This window comes from Oncorhynchus gorbuscha, linkage group LG08 (assembly GCF_021184085.1).
Source record: "Oncorhynchus gorbuscha isolate QuinsamMale2020 ecotype Even-year linkage group LG08, OgorEven_v1.0, whole genome shotgun sequence".
Classification (NCBI taxonomy): domain Eukaryota; kingdom Metazoa; phylum Chordata; class Actinopteri; order Salmoniformes; family Salmonidae; genus Oncorhynchus; species Oncorhynchus gorbuscha.
The window spans coordinates 18,379,276-18,403,398 of NC_060180.1; the positions used below are offsets into that span (position 1 = coordinate 18,379,276).

The 24,123-nt window shown below is 41.1% G+C and overlaps 1 protein-coding gene across 1 annotated transcript in view; it reads left to right on the plus strand.

Moving 5' to 3' along the window:
* Nucleotides 1–366: 366 nt before the first annotated feature.
* The window catches only part of rin2a (Ras and Rab interactor 2a), a 68,715-nt gene continuing 44,958 nt past the window's right edge, over nt 367–24,123 (plus strand). Inside the window, 2 exon segments of the mRNA XM_046358676.1 lie at nt 367–694; nt 17,264–17,360. Coding sequence (XP_046214632.1) covers nt 17,301–17,360 — 60 coding nt within the window. The 5' untranslated portion in view covers nt 367–694; nt 17,264–17,300.

Below are 24,123 nucleotides of genomic sequence, written 5' to 3' on the forward strand. Positions count from 1 at the left end.
GAAATCAATAGACTACCTGTTTGACTCGTTACTCGCTTATGTTTGCAATGCTGAGAACTGTTTGTACGAACATGTTGATAATGTATTTTGTGTAAAACAAAATACAAAGAACATGAAATCGTTCTTATGCTTAATGAGGCATGGATTGCAATAGTTAAAAACAGTTTTGTGGACAACATCAAGTTTGTAGGAAATCCCACTTTTGCTTAGTAGCTTACTGAGGGAAGGCAATAGTTCGAACAGTTTTCTACAACATGAAGTTCTGTGATGAGACAAAGGCAATCAAGTACGTGGGCGGCAGCAGGGCACTGAGTACAGCAGCCACGTAAAAAAAAAGAAGCATGCACATGCGCAGAAATAGCGTTTGCAAATGAACATACAAAACTCCTTATCCTGCCACTCCGTCAGGCTTTTGTTTTCCTCTCCAGACGTTGATGCCCGGGGAGGTCGTTTGCGCGGTGGACGAAGGAAAGAAAATGGAAAGGCACTAGGTCAAATCTTGGACGGAGCCGACTCGGGAAAGGAGCGGAGCCCAACTTTCTACGATGAACTACACCGTAATTTCAATGACACAGAAATAACTTTTCATTTATATTTTACTACACAATGATAGGCTATTCTATAAGCCTACATACAGCAGGGTTGTCGGTTTAGGAGCTCAATTCTGCCGACTGGGCGTGCACCTATGAAAGAGGTAAGTTTTCAGTGTGTTGACAAGTAGGGTTCAGCTCACACAACTTTTTTCTCATATTATTTCTCAATTTCCATGCTAGCAAGCCTGTTTGCCAGTGTAAAAGTGCATGTTTTGACAGTAATAGGTTCTACTGTATTTGTTTGCCAGTATTGTCCCTGACAATCCTCCATCACGTATCCCTCTCTGAGGAATGGAAACTGAATATTTCCTCCGCTACTGTACTAAGCTACACTTGTCGCTCGAGACCCTTACAAAATGGTGTGAAAGTGTGTTTATGTTTTACAAATAAAAAATGGCTTGTTGAAACTGTAGGCTAGGACACTGTGGAGCGAGGCCGAGCAAGCCCCCCCCCCCAGCTAATCTTATACTATTTTGAAAGCGAATTTCATGCTATTCTACACATTTTGCAATGAGGCGGAGTTAGCTTTAAAACTGCACAATTCTATTTTCTTGTCATTCCAAAATGGCTAGGATGTGGTTATTCACCACCTGTTTATTGCCTGTTGTTTTAGCTTCGATAGAGAGATACAGTGTAGTGAGCGCTGAGACACTTCGGTCAGGGTCAGAGAGATTGAAACTGTAAACTGAACAGTGGGCCAACTTCATGTGCTCAGTTACAGTGCCTTGGAAAAGCTTTCAGACCCCTTGGATGTCTTTACATTTGATTGTGTTAAAAAGTGGTATTTAAATCTATTTAATTGTCAACAATCTACACAAAATACTCTAATGTAAAAGTGGAAGAAAAATGACTGACATGGTTGACATGATTTTTTATTAATGACTAAACCTTCCTCTGTCCCCCATACATGTAACATATGTAATGTCACTCAGTCAATTATTGAATTTCAAGCACAAATTCGACTACAAAGACCAGGGAGCTTTTTGAAAGCCTCATAAAGAAGGGCAGTGATTGGTAGATGGCTAACAATAACAAATCAGACATTGAATATATCTTTAAGCATGGTCAGTTTGAATAATTATGCTGTGGATTAGTGCTGGGCGATATGGCCAAAATCTCATATCCCGATAATGATACATATCATGATATAGCACATTTTCTGTGAATTCAATTAATAAATAGTTTATATAAAATGACCACGTAAAGGCTGTTTTCATATTACATGTTGAATTATACTCAACAAATAAAAGGTACTTACTCATTTGATAACTTCTCCTTTTATTTAGAACCTTGGGGCAAATTTTCAATGTAGCATGTAACAAAATATATAATATCAATGTATAAAACGTAAATGGAGAACACTTCAACTATAGTTGCAAACAAAATAAATATAGGCCTAAAATATATATTTTTGAGGGCTTGCCTGTTTTGTATGTTATTTTGGCATTAAAACATCATACAGTTGAAGTCAGAAGTTTACATATACACTATAACCAAATACATTTAAACTCAGTTTTTCACAATTCCTGACATTTAATCCTCATAAAAAGTCCCTGTCTTAGGTCAGTTAGGATCACCACTTTATTTTAAGAATGTGAAATGTCAGAATAATAGTAGAGAGAATTATATATTTTAGCTTTTATTTCTTTCATCACATTCCCAGTGGATCAGAAGTTTACATACACATTGGTTTTCGGTAGCACTGCCTTTAAATTGTTTAACTTGGGTCAAACGTTTCGGGTATCCTTCCACAAGCTTCCCACAATAAGTTGGGTGAATTTTGGCCCATTCCTCCTGACAGAGCTGGTGTAACTGAGTCAGGTTTGTAGGCCTCCTTGCTTGCACACTATATTTCAGTTCGGCCCACAAATTATGTCAGATGGGAGCAATTTCCAAATACTGAAGGTACCGCGTCAAGCAAAGAGGAACTGAATTTGAAAGTAGGCCTTGAAATACATCTACAAGTACACCTCCAATTGACTCAAATGATGTCAATTAGCCTATCAGAAGCTTCTAAAACCATAACATTATTTTCTGGAATTTTCCAAGCTGTTTAAAGGCACAGTCAAATGAGTGTATATATACGTCTGACCCACTGGAATTGTGATACAGAGAATAAGTTAAATTATCTGCCTGTAAACAATTGTTGGGAAAATGACTTGTGTCATGCACAAAGTAGATGTCGTAACCGATTTGTCAAAACTATAGTTTGTTAACAAGAAATTTGTGGAGTGGTTGTTGCCAAAAGTTTTGAGAATTACACAAATATTAGTTTTCACAAAGTCTGCTGCTTCAGTTTGTATGATGGCAATTTGCATATACTCCAGAATGTTATGAAGAGTGATCAGATGAATTGCAATTAATTGCAAAGTCCCTCTTTGCCATACAAATGAACTGAATCCCCCCCAAAAAACATTTTCACTGCATTTCAGCCCTGCCACAGAAGGACCTGGCTGACATCATGTCAGTGATTCTCTCATGAACACAGGTATGACGATCACTCTGTCATGCTGATTGAGTTCGAATAACAGACTGGAAGCTTCAAAGGGAAGGTGGTGCTTGGAATCAAGCAAAACCCCACAAATTCTGACAAACTCCAATCATTGATTATGCATGAATGGGCTGGCATCAGTCAGGATGTGGCCCAGAAGTTAATTGACAGCATGTCAGGGCGAATATTGACTCTTTGCATCAACTTTATGTAACTGTCAATTAAAGCCTTTGACACTTATGAAATGCTTGTTACTATGGAATACTGAAGTATAATTACATCTGACAAAAATATCTAAACACACTGAGGCAACAGACTTTGTGAAAATTAATATTTGTGTCATTCTCAACGTTTGGCCACGATTGTATATCAATTTGCATTTGGTACCTTGGGGCAAGTGTTAGTACCAACTCATTAAATCCCTGTTTCTCGACCTTGTAAATTGGGGCCATGTCCTTGCAGATGTAAGTTGTAACGGCAGCTGTTATCTCTTTCCATCTTTGTGATTCCTGCCCATATGGTGTGCCGCAGGAAAAAGCCTCTTGCAACGTCTGAGTCGGGATTGTTTTGAGCACTCAACTATACTTTTTGGGGTCTCATCCATAGAATCTCTCCGTATTGTTTCACATGATTCTCGCGTAGGTGGTAAAGAGGTTAGTGGTGTTTGAGCCTGTTGTCGGGACCGGCCTGCGGCATATTTAGCAGAGGACGACTTTCTTGTCTGTCATACTTTTCATACTCCAACCACATCCATGCGACGGAAGTAGCCCCTCATTTAGGTACGAGCTCCGTGTCTCGTGCTCTGTGTCACTTTCACTCTCCACCTTTTTTAGTTTTTTTTTTTGCAAATTGCCACGTGGAAGAACACAACGTGTCGTCTAATTGACGAAAGATATTGCCGTAAAGAGTGATTTGTGACGCAACGAAATGAGCGATGGAGCATAATATGAAACGATAGACGTTTTTCTATCGTCATGCGATATATATCGTCGTATCGCCCAGCCCTACTGTGGATGAATTCTTAAACCGCCCAGACACATCAAAGACAGTGTCATCCTTCTGAGCTGCAGGACAGGTATGAAACTGCTCAGGGATATTACTCCAAAACATGCATCTTGTATGCACCAAGGCACTAAAGTAATACTGCAAATGAATACACTGTTTGGCCTAAATGCAAAGTCTTCTGTTTGGGTCAAACACAACACATCACTGCCTCCTTTTTTTTTGTATCTATTTTTTATAAACATGCTTGAGATCGGCAAATACTGGGGAGTTTTTCAGGATAAAAAGAGACAGGATGGATCTAAACACAGACGAAATCCTAGAAAACCATTCCTCTGGGAGAGCAATTAATCTCTCAGCAGGACAATAACTTACAACACAAGCCCAAATCTACACTGGAGTTGCTTACAAGAAGACTTACAAGATGTTCCTGAGGAGCCAAGTTACAGTTGACTTAAATCTGCTTGAAAATCTGTGGCAAGACTTGAACATTGCTGTCTAGCCATGTTCCTCCAACATAATGACAGATCTTGACTTTAATTTTTTTATTTTATTGTAATGAGCCAATATTGCACAATCCAGGTGTGTAAAGCGCTTATAGACTTACTCAAAAATATTCACAGCTGTAATCGATAGCAAAGGTGTCTAACATGTATTGACTCAGGGAGCTGAATACTTATGCAACAACCATATTTTAGATAGACATTTTTTTAATGAATCTTTAAATTGTAGATTTTTTTCCACTCTGACAGGGTATATTCTGTAGATTGTTGACAAAAAATACAATTAAATCTATTTGAATCCCACTTTAACACAAAATGTAAAGAAGTAGAAGACGTTTGCAATGCTGTGCAATTCACTCTAGGAGTATGGACTGTCATTAATGTGCTACAGTACAGGCCCTAAGCAAAGTTCAAAATGCTTGCCAAGCAAGGCAACAGGGGAATATTGTGTGAGTTGTTAAGCAAGGGGTGTGCTGCAATCAACAAGTGTAAACTGTACATTGGAATATTGAAGTAAGCCTACTCTAGTGGGCCTGATAAGATATACGAAGACATAGCCCTCAGAAGGCTATAACCAACTTTTACTAATAATATAAATAGAATATCAATATTGTGTAATTATCCCAATTTATGCTCTCATCACCCTCTAAATTGCCCCTAAGTGATCAGCGGTGTGTTATTTCACCCTGTGAATTCAGAGAAAGTATGGGGAATACAAAGGAGTTATACAGGTGGAACAAAGCTCATTGTGACTCAGTACTGGAAGGTTCGCTTTCTGTTCAGCTGGGTGAGTCATAAGAGGGAGTCACAGATAGACCTTCACTTGAATGTGTGATCTAAGGAGCGGTTCCATTTTTAGAGGTTACTTCTGTTCTAGTGTTTAACGATTACAGTTTCTGATTACATCCTTTTTATTCAGAGTCGGTAGCTGTCACCCTAAAGATTTCCAAACTAGACTGAAAACCTGTTCATTATTTTTCCACAATCTTCTCAAACCTCTCACTTTCTCTGCAAAAGAGTAACACTTTTTTTTGCCAATTACATACTTGCCAAGGTGCCAGTTTTCCAGTCTGCCCTAAAATATGTTAATATGCTTAAGCATAGCTTTGGGGGAAAAACAGACTGGTGTTGTTTTGTAGAACTTTCGTCACCGGTTAGGAATTTAAGAAGTGTGCTAAGACTGGCTGTTTGTTACTTAGAAAATAGTTTTTTTTACCCTCTCTCCTTTAGAGACTAGCAGGTTCCCTGTGTTCAAAGCTCCCTGCATGGGCAATTTGTTTTAAATCATGTGTTGTCAAGGTTACAGTGTAGCTTAGGAGCAGATTGTGTGAGCCAAAGTGTATGCTCTCGGGTTTCCTCAGTTGGCCAATGGCAAGGCAAAGTACATAACGTTTCAAATATTGGAATACACTGAACATTTTACAAAAACATAAGGTTTGGTAACATAATTACGGTTTCCAAACTTTGTATCTGCACAGAGACTTTGCATCTACAGTTTTTTCAGCAAATATTTGTCCAAAGTAGTCATTGTGCATAGAGTTGTATGTTTTTTGTTTTGGCATACATTTTTAAAGTGAAAAATGTGAGTGTAAATCCATTACCGTGGAATTGCCCAACTGCATAACATTGCCAGCTGTCTCCACACATTGTTCCTGTCACTGTTGCCCTATAACATTCTGACATATCTGCCCCTGGAGCAGTTATTAGTGGTTATCTCTTCCCCAAAACAGGCCACATAAAAAGGCACACTCAGCCCCATAATACTCTCTACCACAGTATTTCTCCCTATCACCATAGTGTAACTGGCTGTAGCTTTCTTTCCCAGGTCTCGCAGATCCCCCCCCCCTCCCAATCAGTCTGCTGTGTTTGTATGCAGATCACCAACAGAGAAGTGTGTTTGTCATCACTTGAGACTCCAACCACAGACACCCTAAGATATACGCTTTATGAGAGACTCGGTCAAGAGTTGGAGTGTCTCAAGTTAGGATTCAGCCCTGAGAGAGGAAGAAAGTTTCAACTTCTGAAAATAGTAGTCATAAATGCTGTCATACGGAGTTTGGTTTAAAGCCTACCATAACAAGCCGTGACAACACTCACAGCTCATAAACCTGTGGTCTTTCACCTCACACATCTGTCTGCTTGCCCCAACTAAATAGTACTGTAGATGTGCCAGTGCAGGAAATATGTTGCTATCAGAGCAAGAAAACCAGTCTGTTGACATTAGTTTGGGGTGTGAGGAGAAGAGGGGTGGCGGGAGTTGAGATTTTAGGGTGTTACATGGGATGCTTTGATGGCTGAAAGAGTCATCAGAACTTTAGAACCGCGGGGGGGGGTTCTGAAAGAAAAGACTACTCAGTTGAATTTCAGTGATGAGTGGAGAATGGTGCTTGTCTAGTTAGGTCAACGTTGAATCAATGTCTGCAAGATCACATAATGATAGTATTCTACATAACAGAACCAAATTAAATAGCATAGTATAGCGTTACTGTCATTTTTCTCATGTGTTCAAAACTCAACAGCTCGCACCACTAGACAAAATCTATTTTGATTGAAAGAAAACAGTTATGCTACAGTCTGCTCTAAAAGTGTGTGTGTGTCTGCAAATATATACAGTACCAGTCAAAGGTTTGGACACACTTACTCATTCAAGAGTTTTTCTATATTTTTACTATTTTCTACATTGTAGAATAATAGTGATAACATCAAAACTATGAAATAACACATGGAATTGTGAAGTAACCAAAAAAGTGTTGAACAAATCAAAATACATTTTAGATTCTTCAAATTAGCCAACATTTGCCTTGATGACAGCTTTGCATGCTCTTGGCATTCGCTCAACCAGCTTCACCTGGAATGCTTTTTCTTCTTGGTAAGCAACTCCAGTGTAGATTTGGCCTTGTGTTTTAGGTTATTATCTTGCTGCAAGGTCAATTTATTATCCCAGTGTCTGGTGGAAAGCAGACTGAACCTGGTTTTCCTCTAGGATTTTGCCTGTGCTTAGCTCCATTTTGGTTTATTTTTTTATCCTGATAAACTCCCCAGCCCTTAAGGATTAAAAGCATACCCATAACATGGGTGGTAGGTAGCCAAGGCGTTGGGCCAGTAACCGAAAGGTCGCTGGTTCGAATCCCCCGAGCCGTCTAAGTTAAAAATCTGTCTGGATAAAAGAGTGTGCTAAATTACTAAAATAAAATAAAAATTGTGCAGCCACCACTATGCTTGAAAATATGGAGAGTGGTACTCAGTAATGAGTTGTATTGGGTATGCCCCAAACATAACACTTTGTATTCAGAATGAAAAGTGAATTGCTTTGTCACATTTTTTGCTGTTTTACTTTAGTACCTTATTACGAACAGGATGCATGTTTTGGAATATGTATTTTTATTCTGTACAGGTTTCCTTTTCACTCTGTCAATTAGATTAGAATTGTGGAGTAACTACAATGTTGTTGATCCATCCTTCCATTAGCCTCATGGTGAAATTCCTGAATGGTTTCCTTCCTCTCCGGCAACTGTATTGATACACCATCCAAAGTGTAAACAGTCCATTTAATTAATTTGTTTTAAAAAATGGACAAGTTTTTCCACTTTGATATTATTGGGTAGTGTGTGTAGGCTATAGTGACAATAAAACATCTAAATTCAATCAATTTTTTCCCCAGGCTGTAATGCAACAAAATGTGGAAAAAGTCTAGGGATGTGAATTATTTCTGCAGGCACTGTACATCTCAATGATGAAGAAAAGACAGCACCAACACACACTATCACATTATCAACCATATCGCTGACATGGTGTTCATTATTCCATTTTCTTATTCTTCCTAAATATTTTACATGAAATATTTAACTTGTTCACTCACAATTTCTTCAAAAATACAAATAAGCTCATAACATCAACACAAGGTATAATCAAAATACAATATTTTCAAATGTTTAACATATATCCCATGTCCATTTATAGATTTACACAGAATATATTTAATGTTGTAGAATTGAGACCGAACTCAACCAAAGCCGTGAAAACAAGAATTACACCTCAGTGATAAAGGAAAGGCACAGCACCAAAAAACTGTGTGCATTTGCTTTTGTGCTGTGAGTCTTTATCATTGAGATGTCTGTTTTGGTTGAGTTCTGTCTCAAGGTTAGGTTATGACTAGTCTTGGTAATCCCCCGACCTTGGAGCAACAGCACAAGGTCTGGAGAGGATGTTTGATTCACTTGGGAGGCTTCAAACGACTTGCTACCAATTTTGTGTCTGGTGGTAGGCTAATGCTTACGGCAGGACATGGACTGATTCCGTGGGCGAGTGTCATTTCCGCCTCCGGTCCAGCCGATGCATTGGATACATTATGGTAGGCGACCTGTCTGGTCAGTCTATGACTGGCAGAAAAATTAAGGGTATGTTGGCCTCCCCTTTAATTGTGGTGCTTACTTTTCCAATCAAGGCAGGCGTACTATTAAAGAAAATGGAAGGATGAGCGTCTTGATATAAAAAGCCTTTGTCTTGGCATTCCTGTAGAAGGCATTCTTTAAAAAAAAGAGCATATTTATACTGAAATGCCAAGACAATAAACGCCTAGCGAAAATTATAATAAACAAAACCATAAACAGATAAATGGGGGATAAATGTAATATTACAACAGTAAAACATTGAATCCAGTGACAGCCAGGAGGAAAGGTGGAGGAATCACATGGTAGGACATCAGAGTGGATGGAGAATGTATCCCTGAGTATGGTGGAATCAGAGGAAGCAGCCAGGTGGGGGATAGTGAGACAGGAAGGGTGATATGGAAGCAAGGATACAGACAAAACGTCAATGAAAAAGACTAAACAAAATAGATAAAACAGATGCGCATTCTGACTGAGTGACCACTAACTCATCTGCATGTTTTAAGAACACACTCATACTCTAGACTCTTGATCTGCAGATGTTGTGCTTTCTACAAACGTGCGCAGACATTTTTAAGGCATTTAAAAAACCGTATGTTTTTCAGATTGAGTATTATCTGATCAGACTATCAACTGTCAATTTACGGATACGATTATTAGCATGGCCAGATCCGCACAACCCCATTACGGACCATATAGACTAGCGGTTCCCAAACTTTTTATAGTCCCGTACCCCTTCAAACATTCAACCTCCAGCTGCGTACCCCCTCTAGCATCAGGGTCAGCGCACTCTCAAATGTTGTTTTTTGCCATCATTGTAAGCCTGCCCCACACACTATACGATACATTTATTAAACATAAGAATGAGTGAGTTTTTGTCACAACACGGCTCTTGGGAAGTGACAATAAGCTCTTATAGGACCAGGGCACTAATAATAATTAATCAATTTGCTCTTTATTTAAACAACTTATATATTCACAATTTTTGATTAACAAATAAGTTTTTATAACTCCATAGGTTAATGAGAAGTGTGTGCTTGAAAGGATGCTCATAACTCTGCAATGTTGGGTTGTATTGGAGAGAGTCTTTCTTAAATAATTTTCCACACAGTTGGTGCCTGTATTTAGCTTTCATGCTAGTGAGGGCCAAGAATCCACTCTCACATAGATACTGTGGTTGCAAAGGGCATCAGTATCTTAACAGTGCGATTTGCCAAGTCAGGATACTCTGACCGTAGTCCAATCCAGAAATCTGACAGTGGCTTCTGATTTTAAATTACATTTTCACAGAACCGCTTGTTGAAATTTCGATGAGGCTCTCTTGTTCAGATAACCGTAAGTGGACTGGAGGCAGGGCATGAAAGGGATAACGAATCCAGTTTTGGGAAAGTACCTGCGTAATTGCGCACCCAACTCCGGTGCTTCGCTATATCACATTTGACATTGTCCGTAAGCTTGAGTTCATTTGCGCACACAAAATCATACAATGATGGAAAGACCTGTTTGTCCTTGTTAATGCAGACAGAGAAGAGCTCCAGCTTCTTAATCATAGCCTCAATTATTTCCACACTGAATATAAACTCAGCAAAAAAAACAAATGTCCTCTCACTGTCAACTGTGTTAATTTTCAGCAAACTTAACGTGTAAATATTTGTATGAACATAGCAAGATTCAACAACTGAGACACAAACTGAACAAGTTCCACACACATGTGACTAACAGAAATGGAAAAATGTGCCCCTGAACAAAGGGGTTCAAAATCAAAAGCAAATCCGTATCTGAACGAGGATGTCTTCCCTGTAACACACAGCGTTGAGATTGCCTGCAATGACAACAAGCTCAGTCCGATGATGCTGTGACACACCGCCCCAGACCATGACGGACCTTCCCCCTCCAAATCGATCCCGCTCCAGAGTACAGGCCTCGGTGTAACGTTCATTCCTTCAACGATAAACGAGAATCCGACAATCACCTGTGGTGAGACAAAATCGTGACTCCTCAATGAAGAGCACTTTTTGCCAGTCCTGTGGTTCAGCGACAGTGGGTTTGTGTCCATAGGCAATATTGTTGCCGGTGAGGACCTGCCTTACAACAGGCTTACAAGCCCTCAGTCCAGCCTCTCTGAGTATTGCGGACAGTCTGAGCACTGATGAAGTGATTGTGCGTTCCTGGTGTAACTCGAGCAGTTGTTGTTGCCATCCTGTACCTGTCCCGCTGGTGTGATGTTAGGATGTACCGCTCCTGTGCAGATGTTGTTACATGTGCTCTGCCACTGTGAGGACGATCAGCGGTCCGTCCTGTCTCCCTGTAGCGCTGTCTTAGGCGTCTCACAGTCCGGACGTTACAATTTATTGCCCTGGCTACATCTGCAGTCCTCATGCCTCCTTGCAGCATGCCTAAGGCACGTTCACGCAGAGATCCTGGGTATCTTTCTTTTGGTGTTTTTCAGAGTTCGTAGAAAAGCCTCTTTAGTGTCCTAAGTTTTCATAACTGTGGCCTTAATTGCCTACAGTCTGTAAGCTGTTAGTATCTTAACGACAGTTCCACAGGTGCATGTTCATTAATTGTTTATGGTTCATTGAACAAGCATGGGGAAACAGTGTTCAAATCCTTTACACTGAAGATTTTTGAAGTTATTTGGAATTTTACAAATGTTCTTTGAAAAACAGGGTCCAGAAAAGGGGACGTTTCTTTTTGCTTTTTGCTGAGTTTAGTTGCGGAGAGTCTCTGTATAATCCTAGATTCAGATCATTCAGGCAAGAAAAAAACATCAGATAGGCCAGTAGTGTGAAACTCATCATGCATGCTGTCAGACAAGTGAAAATTATGGTCAGTAAAAATAACTTTTAGCTCGTTTCTCAATTACGAAAGTGTCAATACTTTGCCCCTTGATAACCAGCACACTTATGTATGTTGTAAAAGCGTTTCAGAAAATACACAAGAGTTCAGGAAGCCTTTCTTTAACAAAGTTAACTATTTTCACTGTAATGTCCAAAACGTATTTCAATCTGTCAGGTGTTCCCTTGGCAGCAAGAGCCTCTCGGTGGATGCTGCAGTGTACCCATGTGGCGTCGGGAGCAACTGTGTGCGTGTGCGTTACCACTACATTATGTCTCCCTGTCATGGTTTTTGCGCCATCAGTACGGATACCAACCAATACATCTTGACCACCAAATTCCATTTGATGTCACAAAGTTGTCCAGTAGTTTAAAAAAATCCTCTCCTGTTGTCCTGGTTGTTTGGTGCATTCCTGGGTAAGGGGGCAGTAGCTGTTCGGCTGCATCAGATTCACAACTCAGTGTCCATGCTAGCTGAGCTAACAACAAATGTAGAATGACTGATGCTAGCTTTGGATGTGCTCATGGAAGCAGAACAACTTGTGTCATCGACAGGTGAAGTTGTAGTAGTGCTGGTAGTGGCAGTACTACCAACAGAGCTGGTATGTGTCTCTATGAACACGGGCCTTACTAAATGGACTGTTTGAAAATGTGATTTTTTATTAATTTTTTTATTACCATTTTTTGGTATTAAAAAAAAACATGTGAATCACATTTTTATTTGGCGTACCCCAGTCTGGGAATGCCTGATATAGACAATTGTGCTGATGAATGGTGGTACAATGCTAAACGGTATAATTGTGATTTTTATTTTTTATTTTACCTTTATTTAACTAAGCAAGTCAGTTAAGAAGAAATTCTTATTTTCAATGACTGCCTCAGAACGACAGATTTGTACCTTATCAGCTTGGGGATTTGAACTGCAACTCTTTCAGTTACTTGTCCAACGCTCTAACCAATAGGCTACCCTGCCGCCCCAATATATGCTTCATACACACTTAAGTCAAGTGACAGGACATAGTTTGCTCTAGTAATAGTATGCAGGTTGCTCTGTAGATTATTGGCATCAGCTACAGTGAAAACATGAAGAAATAGAAGGGTACAGTTTTGAGAGCCACAGCCCTGTGTGCCTACATGTACATGCATCCACAACAGAAGCAGAAGATTGTTATTGAAAGAGTCATGATTATAGTGGGAGGGCCATAGAGCAGTACCATTTCCATAGCACTGAAGTTCATAGATGCTCTCATAATTCTAGGCTCACAGAGCAGCCCTGCAGTGGCTCTGTTAAAATGAATGCATCCTGTGGTTTGAGCAGGACAAGATGATTCCTGCCAACGCAGACACTCAGCACCCAGATTAGCCCCAAGGCAAGCTACACGTGCCTGGGAGTTTTTCTCCGGTAGTGGATTCTGTGGACAATAAACACAAATTTCTCCTGCCATGAGATCCATAGCCATCAGCTAAAAAAGACAGTGACCATAACAAAATAATGTACCGTGCACCATTCCCCTAAAATCACAGTACGTCTGAGCAGAAAATGGTAGATCACAGGGAATGCTATAACAAAGTTTTGCAAAAGACCACAGATCAATTCATTCTTAAACAATGTGCAGGACTGCTGCCATCCTTTAAAACTTCTTACTAATGGGATCGATATGACAACCAGTGAAAGTGCAGGGCGCGAAATTCAAAACAACAGAAATCTCATAATTAAAATTCCTCAGACATACAAGTATTTCACACCATTTTAAAGATATACATCTTGTTAATCCCACCACAGTGTTCGATTTCAAATAGGCTTTACGGTGAAAGCACCACAAACGATTATGTTAGGTCAGAGCCAAGTCACAGAAAAACACAGCCATTTTTCCAGCCAAAGAGGGGAGTCACAAAAATCAGAAATGGAGATAAAATGAATCACTAACCTTTGATCTTCATCAGGTGGCACTCATAGGACTTCATGTTACACAATACATGTATTTTTTGTTCATATTTATATAAAAAAAATCTCAGTATACATTGGCGCGTTATGTTCAGTCGTTCCAAAAACATCCAGTGATTTTTGCAGAGAGCCACATCAATTTACAGAAATACTCATTATAAATGTTGATGAAAATACATGTGTTATACATGGAACATTAGATACTCTTCTCCTCATTCGCTCCCACTTTACAGTAGAAGCATCAAACAATATTCTAAAGACTGTTGACATCTAGTGGAAGCCTTAGGAAGCGTAACATGACCAATATCCCACTAACTTCAATAGGGAATGAGTTGAAAAACGACCAACCTCAGATTTCCCACTTCCTGGTTGGATTTTCTCTCAGCTTCTTGCCTGCCATATGAGTTATGTTATACTCACAGACATTATTCAAACAGTTTTAGAAACTTCAGAGTGTTTTCTATCCAAATATACTAATAATATGCATATATTAGCAACTGGGACTGAGTAGCAGGCAGTTTACTCTGGGCACCTTATTCATCCAAGCTACTCAATACTGCCCCCAGCCATAAGAAGTTAAGTCTCACCAATCTAATGAGTAGGTAACTGGTAACTGAGAGGAGAAAAATCATCAGATACTACAACGTTTTCCCTGAAGCGATGTTCCAGAAAACACAGGCGGACAGATCTTGACTTGTCATGTTGAGGTAGTGTGAGATGTTGAGGGCACACAATATTACAGTTGAGCTTTGTTGAAGTCCTAGTATAACTTGAGGTAAGGAATATAAGTGTGCTAAGACTGGCAGTTAATTACTTAGCTAATAGTTTTTCCCCCTTTCTCCGATAGAGGGAGAATAGCAGGTTCTGTGTGTTCAAATTGTCCTGAATATTATTTAGAAGTAGAATTGGATCTTGGAGGGATAGTTCAGATTGTCTGCTCCTCTATCTACAGTCCACAGTCTCAGATGTGTCATGTCTTATACTGTGTGCTGGCCAGTGTTTGGAGTTTACTCGTTCACAATTGGTTAACCACAATACTTATCAAAGCTTGTCTGCTCAGAGAAAATGCAGATTTATGACGAGGCTGCCCTCACATAGAGAAGGGACATAAAGATACTGCAATTTTCCAGCCCTACCTTAACATTAGCATGAGAATGGCTTGTTTCGTCTTTTCAGGTGGCATATTCCACCCATTTACTACTACTACTGCTACTACTAAATGAGTACCTTTTGCGTCCCTTTGATATTTTAGGTAGATATTGTGCACAAATATTGCATTTAAAAAAAGCATATTATATTAAATGAAGTGCCCTTTTTAATAAAGGCAACATTCAAATTCAATAAATCAAATTTATAATATGACTCAAGACTTGCTAAAGTGCCAAAATTCAATATATATATATATATACACACACAACCTGTCCCTCATTTTAAGGTCAACCCTGTTACGTGAACTGAACTCTTTTTAATATGGTGAAACTTTTCCTTAAAACATTGAACATCTAATAAAAGAGCTGGTTCTACTCTTTGGTCATTTTCTGGTGTTGTGTGGTGGTGGAAAACTGAGCAGGTCGAGCATAAGTCAACCCTCTTACCCTTAGACAGGCTAGAAATATTTTAACAATACATTTGTTTTTAAAGCTTGCGTTCAATTATCCCCGGTTGCACACAACACGCTTCCATTCCCCCTGTCACAAGGGGATTTATGTTGGATTTGTGGCACTTTATGACAATGGAAAAATGTTGTGAAATCAAAGTTGTTTTTTTCCAGCAAGTTACACTACTCAAACTTGTAGCAGACCTAGAATGACACCTGGGCAGAGTTTGGTTGAATATACTTTATCCCTGAATCAGAAACATCCACTTTCTGCCAAGGGTGAAAGGCACCTAATTGGTGGAACGACCCAGCATTTTTTGCCTTTCGAGCAAAAGGGTTTGTTTTCATGGATTTAGTGCTCAGTAATTGCACTCGAATCATAAATAGAAAACAACAAGAAGCCTGCGATGCAATAATAGAGCTGCAAGCGTAACCTTCTGGTTCTTACTCCTAACCAAGGCAACCAGTCAGCAGGCACAAACATGATGGTACTGGAGCTCATGTCATTATTTTCTTCTGCGATGATGGAGCACAACAGATACAGGGCTCGATGTTAATGCATGTCCACTTGCCCAGGACAAGTAAAAAATGTAAGGTAAAATAATCACACATGACAATATCAAACTCCAATCAGAATTGGATCATGTCCTATGGATGTGATGTATTGCTGTTCTCCCAATTTCTGCAGAGCGCATCGAGGAGGACTGTAGGCTATTGCATCGACAGGCAGGAGCAGTCTTTCAATCATCGCCAGTTGCGAGCTTTTGCGATCACGTTATACATTATTGCACACAGCGAGTGCATGCAACTTAGTATGTGACTTGTTAAGCACATTTTTAGGCTTGCCTTAACAAAGGGGTTGAATACTTATTGACGCAAGACATTTAAGTGTAAATTAATTCCACTTTCACATTATGGGGTATTTTGTGTAGACACTTTTTCCCCCTCAATTTATATCATTTTTAAATTCAGGCTGTAACATGTCAAAATGTGTAAAAAGTCTAGAGGTGTGAATACTATCTGAAGGTACTGTATGTGATCTATCCCAATAATCAAGGTTTGAAATAATTCTGTTCTGTCAAATACTATATCTGGAAGAATCGGCTCATAACTGAATTTAATTGGGGACACCTGAACTAGACAGTACTGGGCTGTACTGGAGGGCGGACACTAGCCTAACTGGATTTAAAATCTCAGGACAGGCCTGATGGAAAAAGCAAATTTACGGTAAACATTCCAAATGTCGACAAAACAAAATACGCTAGGGTGCGATCTTTTTGTATCGTTAAAATAAATAGTGCGAGAAATCGTAATAGAAACATTGATATAATAACCATCATATCGAAGTAAACTTGGAGTCATGTGATAAGATGTTATGTGCTTCTCCCACTACAACTCGGGAAAGCGTGCCGTTTTTTTATTAGGCTACAGATGAAATACGTTATGATTAACTTCACGGGGTGGTGAACGTGCACGGTGATGAGCTTGATGCTGCTTTCCAATAAATATCCAGGGTCTTATTCTGGTGACATGACGATCGATGCTTGGCTGTCGTTTGACAATTAAAGAATCTCTGTCTTTTGTCTGTACTCATCATGTAGGGGATACTGCACTGCAGCTGTGAGCTGTTGGCTAGATAGGGCACACACTCTATTTAACGCAACATTTTTACAGACAAAAACCACCAGTAGAGTTGATATTGCGATGGAAACTTATTTTTAAACTTGTAGTTTTGAAGTTATCTTTACATGCACTACGTCATCACGTGCATCCGTTTATCCGCAACACGTCAGTTTGGTGTAAACACCCCGCTGGAGGGGAAATGCATATTTGAAATGATTTGAATGAAAATCTGTTGTCAATTGTATGGACACAAACCCAGCTAATGACATTTTCCTCCCCCACAGAAACAAACACAGGCACGACGAAGGACAGGAGGATAGCATGTCAACAAGCACACTCATCCAACCCAGCCTCAGGGAGAAGAAAGGCAGCTTCTTCAAGGTATGGAGGGAGAGAAGATAAACAAAGGAGAAGATTAGGTGGGGGGTAGATAGGAGGCACCTTCCTGAAACTCCTTGTGGTTTGTTTTTGTTCTGTCCTTTAACGGCCTGTTCTAGTTGTGTTTTATCAAGTTACTCAGTTGATACTTATTTGAGAGGAAGTTTGGGTTAGTTTTGTTAACATTAATCAGTCCCCATGTTCTTTCTTTTTCTCCTCTCAATGTCCATGCATCAGATTTATAAATACCCTCCATATGAAATGTGATGTCATAGGCTGAAGTGATTTAGTTGTAGTTTAGCACGCCTTACCATAGAGTCACGAACCCACAGCTCAGAGACTAATCTCTCTGTAGTAATGACATCTACCACATTTAAGCTGTGAACTCAGTGAAGCTCCTCTTTCAATAAATCTGGTGGTTATGTGCTGGGAACTTGCTGAGACTTTAGCTAGTGAGTCTCTTTAGCCTACTCAAGGACCCATATCCCCAGCCAGGCATATATTATGGCTGTTAACTGTGTAAACCCTGCTATCTCACTCGGGGAGAAAAGTCATTTATAGACCTACACACAGCACCACCACAACTCACCCCTCATTGCTGTGAAAAGGGTTAGAAGATATACTGATTCCAATAAACACTATAGATCTTCACTCTGAATGGGAGAGTAAGAGGTTTACTCTCTTTTGAACTGTTGTGTTCCATAGAACACAACCACTCTATTTTTATACCAGTTAATTTCTTTGAAGCCATTCATTTCATATAGTAAATCAAAGGCTTCATGTGGTTGTGGCGTTCAATAGGAAATACAGTAAGGCTGCTGTAACAGCCTGTCATACATGTGATGCTTTAGCAGGGGAGGAGGGAAGAATGGAAAGGGGATGAGAGGTAAATGACAATTGCCCTAGCCAGACTACAATTGCCCTAGCCAGACTATATTAAGTGCTGCCCTTCGAGTAGAATTCATTTTTCCAAGGATATCTTAGTGTGTGGTGCAGTATTTATCAAGAGAAAAAAATGTGCATGAAAACCAGTCGTCTCTCGTTGAATGACGACAAACACTTAATGGAAGAATCCCTACTGTTGACAAATCAGACGAAGGGGCGTAGACTTTAGCTACAGGACTTCGGCTAGCCTCAGGGAACAAATGCAGTGTGCATGAACAGCTGTAAAAACCACTTGCCGAAGACCCAAATGTTGTCATAATATATGCAAGAACTGTTTCAGACCAGAAGCATGGGGACACCTTTAATCATTGCTTTGAACTGCTGAATGCTCGGTACTTGTGGCAGTTGTTACGAAACCAATAACTAGCCTGATAAAATTGTTGCACTCGCTAGTGTTCTTAGACCTAGCTAGCTGGTCTGTAACCTGATATAAGATGGGTGTCTATGTGAGAAATCAGCAGAATTCACCTAGGTGTTGAATGTAGATGTGCACCAGGGAGAGCGCAACCATACCTTGGTCCAGTGCCAACTACACTATATATACAAAAGTATGCGGACATCCCTTCAAATTAGTGGATTCTGCTATTCCAGCCACACAAATTGCTGACAGGTGTATAAAATTGAGCACGCAGCCTTGCAATCTCCATAGACAAACATTGGCAGTAGAATAGCCTTACTGAAGAGATCAGTGACTTTCAACGTGGCACCGTCATGGGATGCCACCTTTCTAACAAATCAGTTCGTCAGATTTCTGTCCTGCTAGAGCTGCCCTGCTCAACTGTAAGTGCTGTTATTGTGACGTGGAACAACAATGGCTCAACCGCAAAGTTGTAGGTCACATCGCAAAGCGGTAGGCCACACAAGCTCACAGAACGGGACCGCTGAGTGCTTAAAAACCATATGTCCTTGGTTTGAACACTCACTGCAGAGCAGGAGCAACCTCTGGAAGCAAGGTCTGCACAATAACTGTTCGCCGGGAGCTTCATGAAATGGGTTTCCATGGCCGAGCAGGAGCCTAAGACCACCATGTGCAATGCCAAGTGCCGGCTGGAGTGGTGTAAAACTCGCCAACATTGGACCCTGGAGCAGTGGAAACGCATTCTCTGGAGTGATGAATCACACTTCACCATCGGTCAGTCCAACGGACAAATCTGGGTTTGGCGGATGCCAGGAGAATGCTACCTGCCCGAATACATGGTGTCAACTGTAAAGTTTGGTGTAGGAGGTATAATGGTCTGGGACTGGTTCATAGTTCCAGTTTTATTTTAATTTGAGTTCACCTTTTATTTAACCAGGTAGGCCAGTTGAGAACAAGTTCTCATTTACAACTGCGACCTGGCCAAGATAAAGCAAAGCAGTGCGATTTAAAAACAACAGTTACACATGGGATAAACAAACGTGCAGTCAATAACACAGTAGAGAAATATATATACAGTGTGTGTGCAAATGTAGTAAGATTAGGGAGGTACGGTAATAAATAGGCCATAGTGGCGAAATAATAACAATTTAGCATTAACACTTGAGTGATAGATGTGCAGATGGTGACGTGCAAGTACAGATACTGGGGTGCAAAAGAGCAAAAAAACGAACAATATGGGGATAAGGCAGTTGGGTGGGCTATTTACAGATGGGCTGTGTACAGGTGCAGTGATATACAGCAGGGCAAAAAAGTATTTAGTCAGCCACCAATTGTGCAAGTTCTCCCACTTAAAAAGATGAGGCCTGTAAATTTCATCATAGGTACACTTCAACTATGACAGAAAAAATGAGGGGGAAAAAATTCAGAAAATCACATTGTAGGATTTTTTATTAATTTATTTGCAAATTATGGTGGAAAATAAGTATTTGGTCACCTACAAACGAGCAAGATTTCTGGCACTCACAGACCTGTAACCTCTTCTTTAAGAGGCTCCTCTGTCCTCCACTAGTTACCTGTATTAATGGCACCTGTTTGAACTTGTTATCAGTATAAAAGACACATGTCCACAACTTCAAATAGTCACACTCCAAACTCTACTATGGCCACGACCAAAGAGCTGTCAAAGGACACCAGAAACAAAATTGTAGACCTGCACCAGGCTGGGAAGACTGCATCTGCAATAGGTAAGCAGCTTGGTTTGAAGAAATCAACTGTGGGTGCAATTATTAGGAAATGAAAGACATACAAGATGAGGGCCAGCCAACGAAAGCATACATGTCGCAGTGGTGGGTAGTATATGTGGCTTTGGTGACAAAACGGATGGCACTGTGATAGACTATATCCAATTTGCTGAGTAGATTGTTGGAGGCTATTTTTTTAAAATGACTTAGCCAAAGTCAATGATTGGTAGGATAGTCTGTTTTATGAGGGTATGTTTGGCAGGATGAGTGAATTAGGCTTTGTTGCAGAATTTTAATTTTGGATTGGAGATGCTTAATGTGAGTTTGAAAGGAAATTTTACAGTCTAACCAGATACCTAAGAATATGTGGACAACTACAAATACCAAGTCAGAATCGTCCAGAATAGTGATGCTAGTCGTGCCGGCGGGAGCGGGCAGCGATCGGTTGAAGAGCATGCGCCACTGAAGAAGTGTTGTGTAGCATTGAAGCTCGTTTGGAGGTTAGTTAAGTGTCCATAGAAGGGCCAGAAGTATACAGAATGGTGTTGTCTGCGTAGAGGTGGATCAGTGAATCACCAGCAGCAAGAGCAACATCATTGATATATACAGGGAAAAGAGTCGGCCTGAGTATACCTGCGGCACCCCCATAGACTGCCAGAGGTCCGGACAACAGGCCCTCCGATTTTACACATTGAACTCGGTCTGAGAAGTAGTTGGTGAACCAGGCGAGGCAGTCATTTGAGAAACCAAGGCTATTGAGTCTGCGATTGACAGAGTCGAAAGCCTTGGCCAGGTTGATGAAGACTGCTGCACAGTACTGTCTTTTATCGATGGTGGTTATGATATCGTTTAGGACCTTGAGCGTGGCTGAGGTGCACCCATGACCAGATCAGAAACCAGATTGCATAACGGAGAAGGCATGGCGGGATTCGAAATGGTCGTTGATCTGTTTGTTAACCTGGGCTGTATCACAACCGGCCGAGATCGGGAGTCCCATAGGGCAGCGCACAATTGCCCAGCGGGTTAGGGGAGGGTTTGGCCGGGGTGGCTCAGTGCTCTAGCTACACCTGTGGCGGGTCGGGTTGGGTGAGCGATGTTTCCTCCGGCACATTGGTGTGGCTGGCTTCCGGGTTAAGTGAGCGTGGTTTGGCTGGTCATGTTTTGGAGAGCACATGACTCTACCTTCTCCTCCGGAGCTCGCTGGGGAGTTGCAGCGATGAAACAAGATTGAAAAAGGGGGTAAATACAAACTTTTTTTTAAAATAAAAGAAACCATCACCCGATCCCTCTTTCAAACTATAAACCGGAATCCCTTTCTTTTCTTTCCAAAACACTTGAGCATGCCGTCTCTGACCAACTATCTCGTTCTCTCTCAGAATGATCTTCATGACCCTAATCAGTCAGGCTTCAAGACGGGTCAGTCAACTGAGACTGCTCTACTCTGTCACGGAGGATCTCCGCTCTGCCAAAGCTGACTCTCTCCTCTGTTCTCATCTTCATAGATTTATCCCTCCTCTTTTCTCTATACACCAAGTCACTCGGCTCTGTCATGTTCTCTCATGGTCTCTCCTATCATTGCTATGCAGATGACATGCAACTACTTTTTTCCTTCGCCCCTTCAGTCTAAACCCACTACAAGATCATGGTGCTTACCTACGGAGCAGCAATGTGAACTGCCCCTTCCTACATTTAGGCAATGCTCAAACCCTACATCCCAACCTGAGCACTCGATTCTGCCACCTCTGGAACTGTTGGCCATCCCACCCTTATGGGAAGTCAGCTCCTGCTCAGCCCAGTCAAGGCTCTTCTCTGTCCAGGCACCTCAGTTCTGGAACCAGCCTCCCCTTGATGCTACGAAGGAAGAGTCCCTGCCCATGTTCTGAAAACATCTGAAAACCTACCTCTTCAGAAGAGTATCTTAAATAAGACATATGCCCCCCCCCACACACACACACACACACAAAATGTATTTAAAAAATAATAACCTTGTCTTTTCGTACTGTCACTGACATTGTTGTACTTACTACAACAGTGAAATAAGTGGTGGTTTCATCTAGCTATCTTAAGATGAATGCACTAACTGTAAGTCGCTCTGGGTAAGCGCGTCCTGCTAAATGATTAAAATGTAATAGAGAGGAGGATGAAAAGGAAAGTGGGGAAAAAAGAGAAGTGTCACTAGGTCCACTCCAGACTGAAATTCCAGGAATCTGTCTGACTTCAACCTGAGTCTTATCAGTCCAGTCATAAATCAGTTCCTGTTCATGTGGCTTACCAGACCAAGGGAAAGATGAAAGGCTATATACTCTATACTTTGGACAGTGAAGCTAACATTTTAATTTTGGCTCTGTACTCCAGCATTTTGGTTATAAGATCAAATGATTACTATAAGGTGATAGGACAGAATGTCACTTTTTATTTGAGGGTATTTTCATACAGATCTGTTTGTAGAAATCATGTTTTTGGACAAATTCATGTAGTGTATTCAATTAGTCTAAAGTTTAGTATTTGTTTCATATCCCTTGCATGTAATGACTGCATCACGGTTGTGAGTCATTGGGTCCATTTAAAAAAATATATATACTGCTCAAAAAATTAAGGGAACACTAAAATAACACATCCTAGATCTGAATTAAATATTCTTATTAAATACTGTTTTCTTTTCATAGTTGAATATGCTGACAACAAAATCACACGCACATTTGATTTTGATTGATAAATTATCAACCCATGGAGGTCTGGATTTGGAGTCACTCAAAATTAAAGTGGAAAACCACACTACAGGCTGATCCAACTTTGATGTAATGTCGTTAAAACAAGTCTAAATGAGGCTCAGTAGTGTATGTGGCCTCCACGTGCCTGTATGACCTCCCTACAATGCCTGGGCATGCTCCTGATGAGGTGGCGGATGGTCTCCTGAGGGATCTCCTCCCAGACCTGGACTAAAGCATCCTCCAACTCCTGGACAGTCTGGTGCAACGTGGCATTGGTGGATGGAGTGAGACATGATGTCCCAGATGTGCTCAATTGGATTCAAGTCTGGGGAACAGGCGGGCCAGTCCATAGCATCAATGCCTTCCTCTTGCAGGTACTGCTGACACACTCCAGCCACACGAGGTCTAGCATTGTCTTGCATTAGGAGGAACCCAGGGCCAACCGCACCAGCATATGGTCTCACAAGGGTCTGAGGATTTTATCTCGGTACCTAATGGCAGTCAGGCTACAGCTGGCGAGCACATGGAGGGCTGTGCGACCCCCCCCCCCCCCCCCAAAGAAATGCCACCCCACACCATGACTGACCCACCGCCAAACCGGTCATGATGGAGGATGTTGCAGGCAGCAGAACGTTCTCCACGGTGTCTCCAGACTCTGTCACGTGCTCAGTGTGAACCTGCTTTCATCTGTGAAGAGCACAGGGCACCAGTGGGGAATTTGCCAATCTTTGTGTTCTCTGGCAAATGCCAAACGTCCTGCACAGTGTTGGACTGTAAGCACAACCCCCACCTGTGGACGTCGGACCCTCATACCACCCTCATGGAGTCTGTTTCTGACCGTTTCAGCAGACACATGCACATTTGTGGCCTGCTGGAGGTCATTTTGCAGGGCTCTGGCAGTGCTCCTCCTTGCACAAAGGCGGAGATAGCGGTCCTGCTGCAGGGTTGTTGCCCTCCTACGGCCTCCTCAACGTCTCCTGATGTACTGGCCGTTCTCCTGGTAGCGCCTC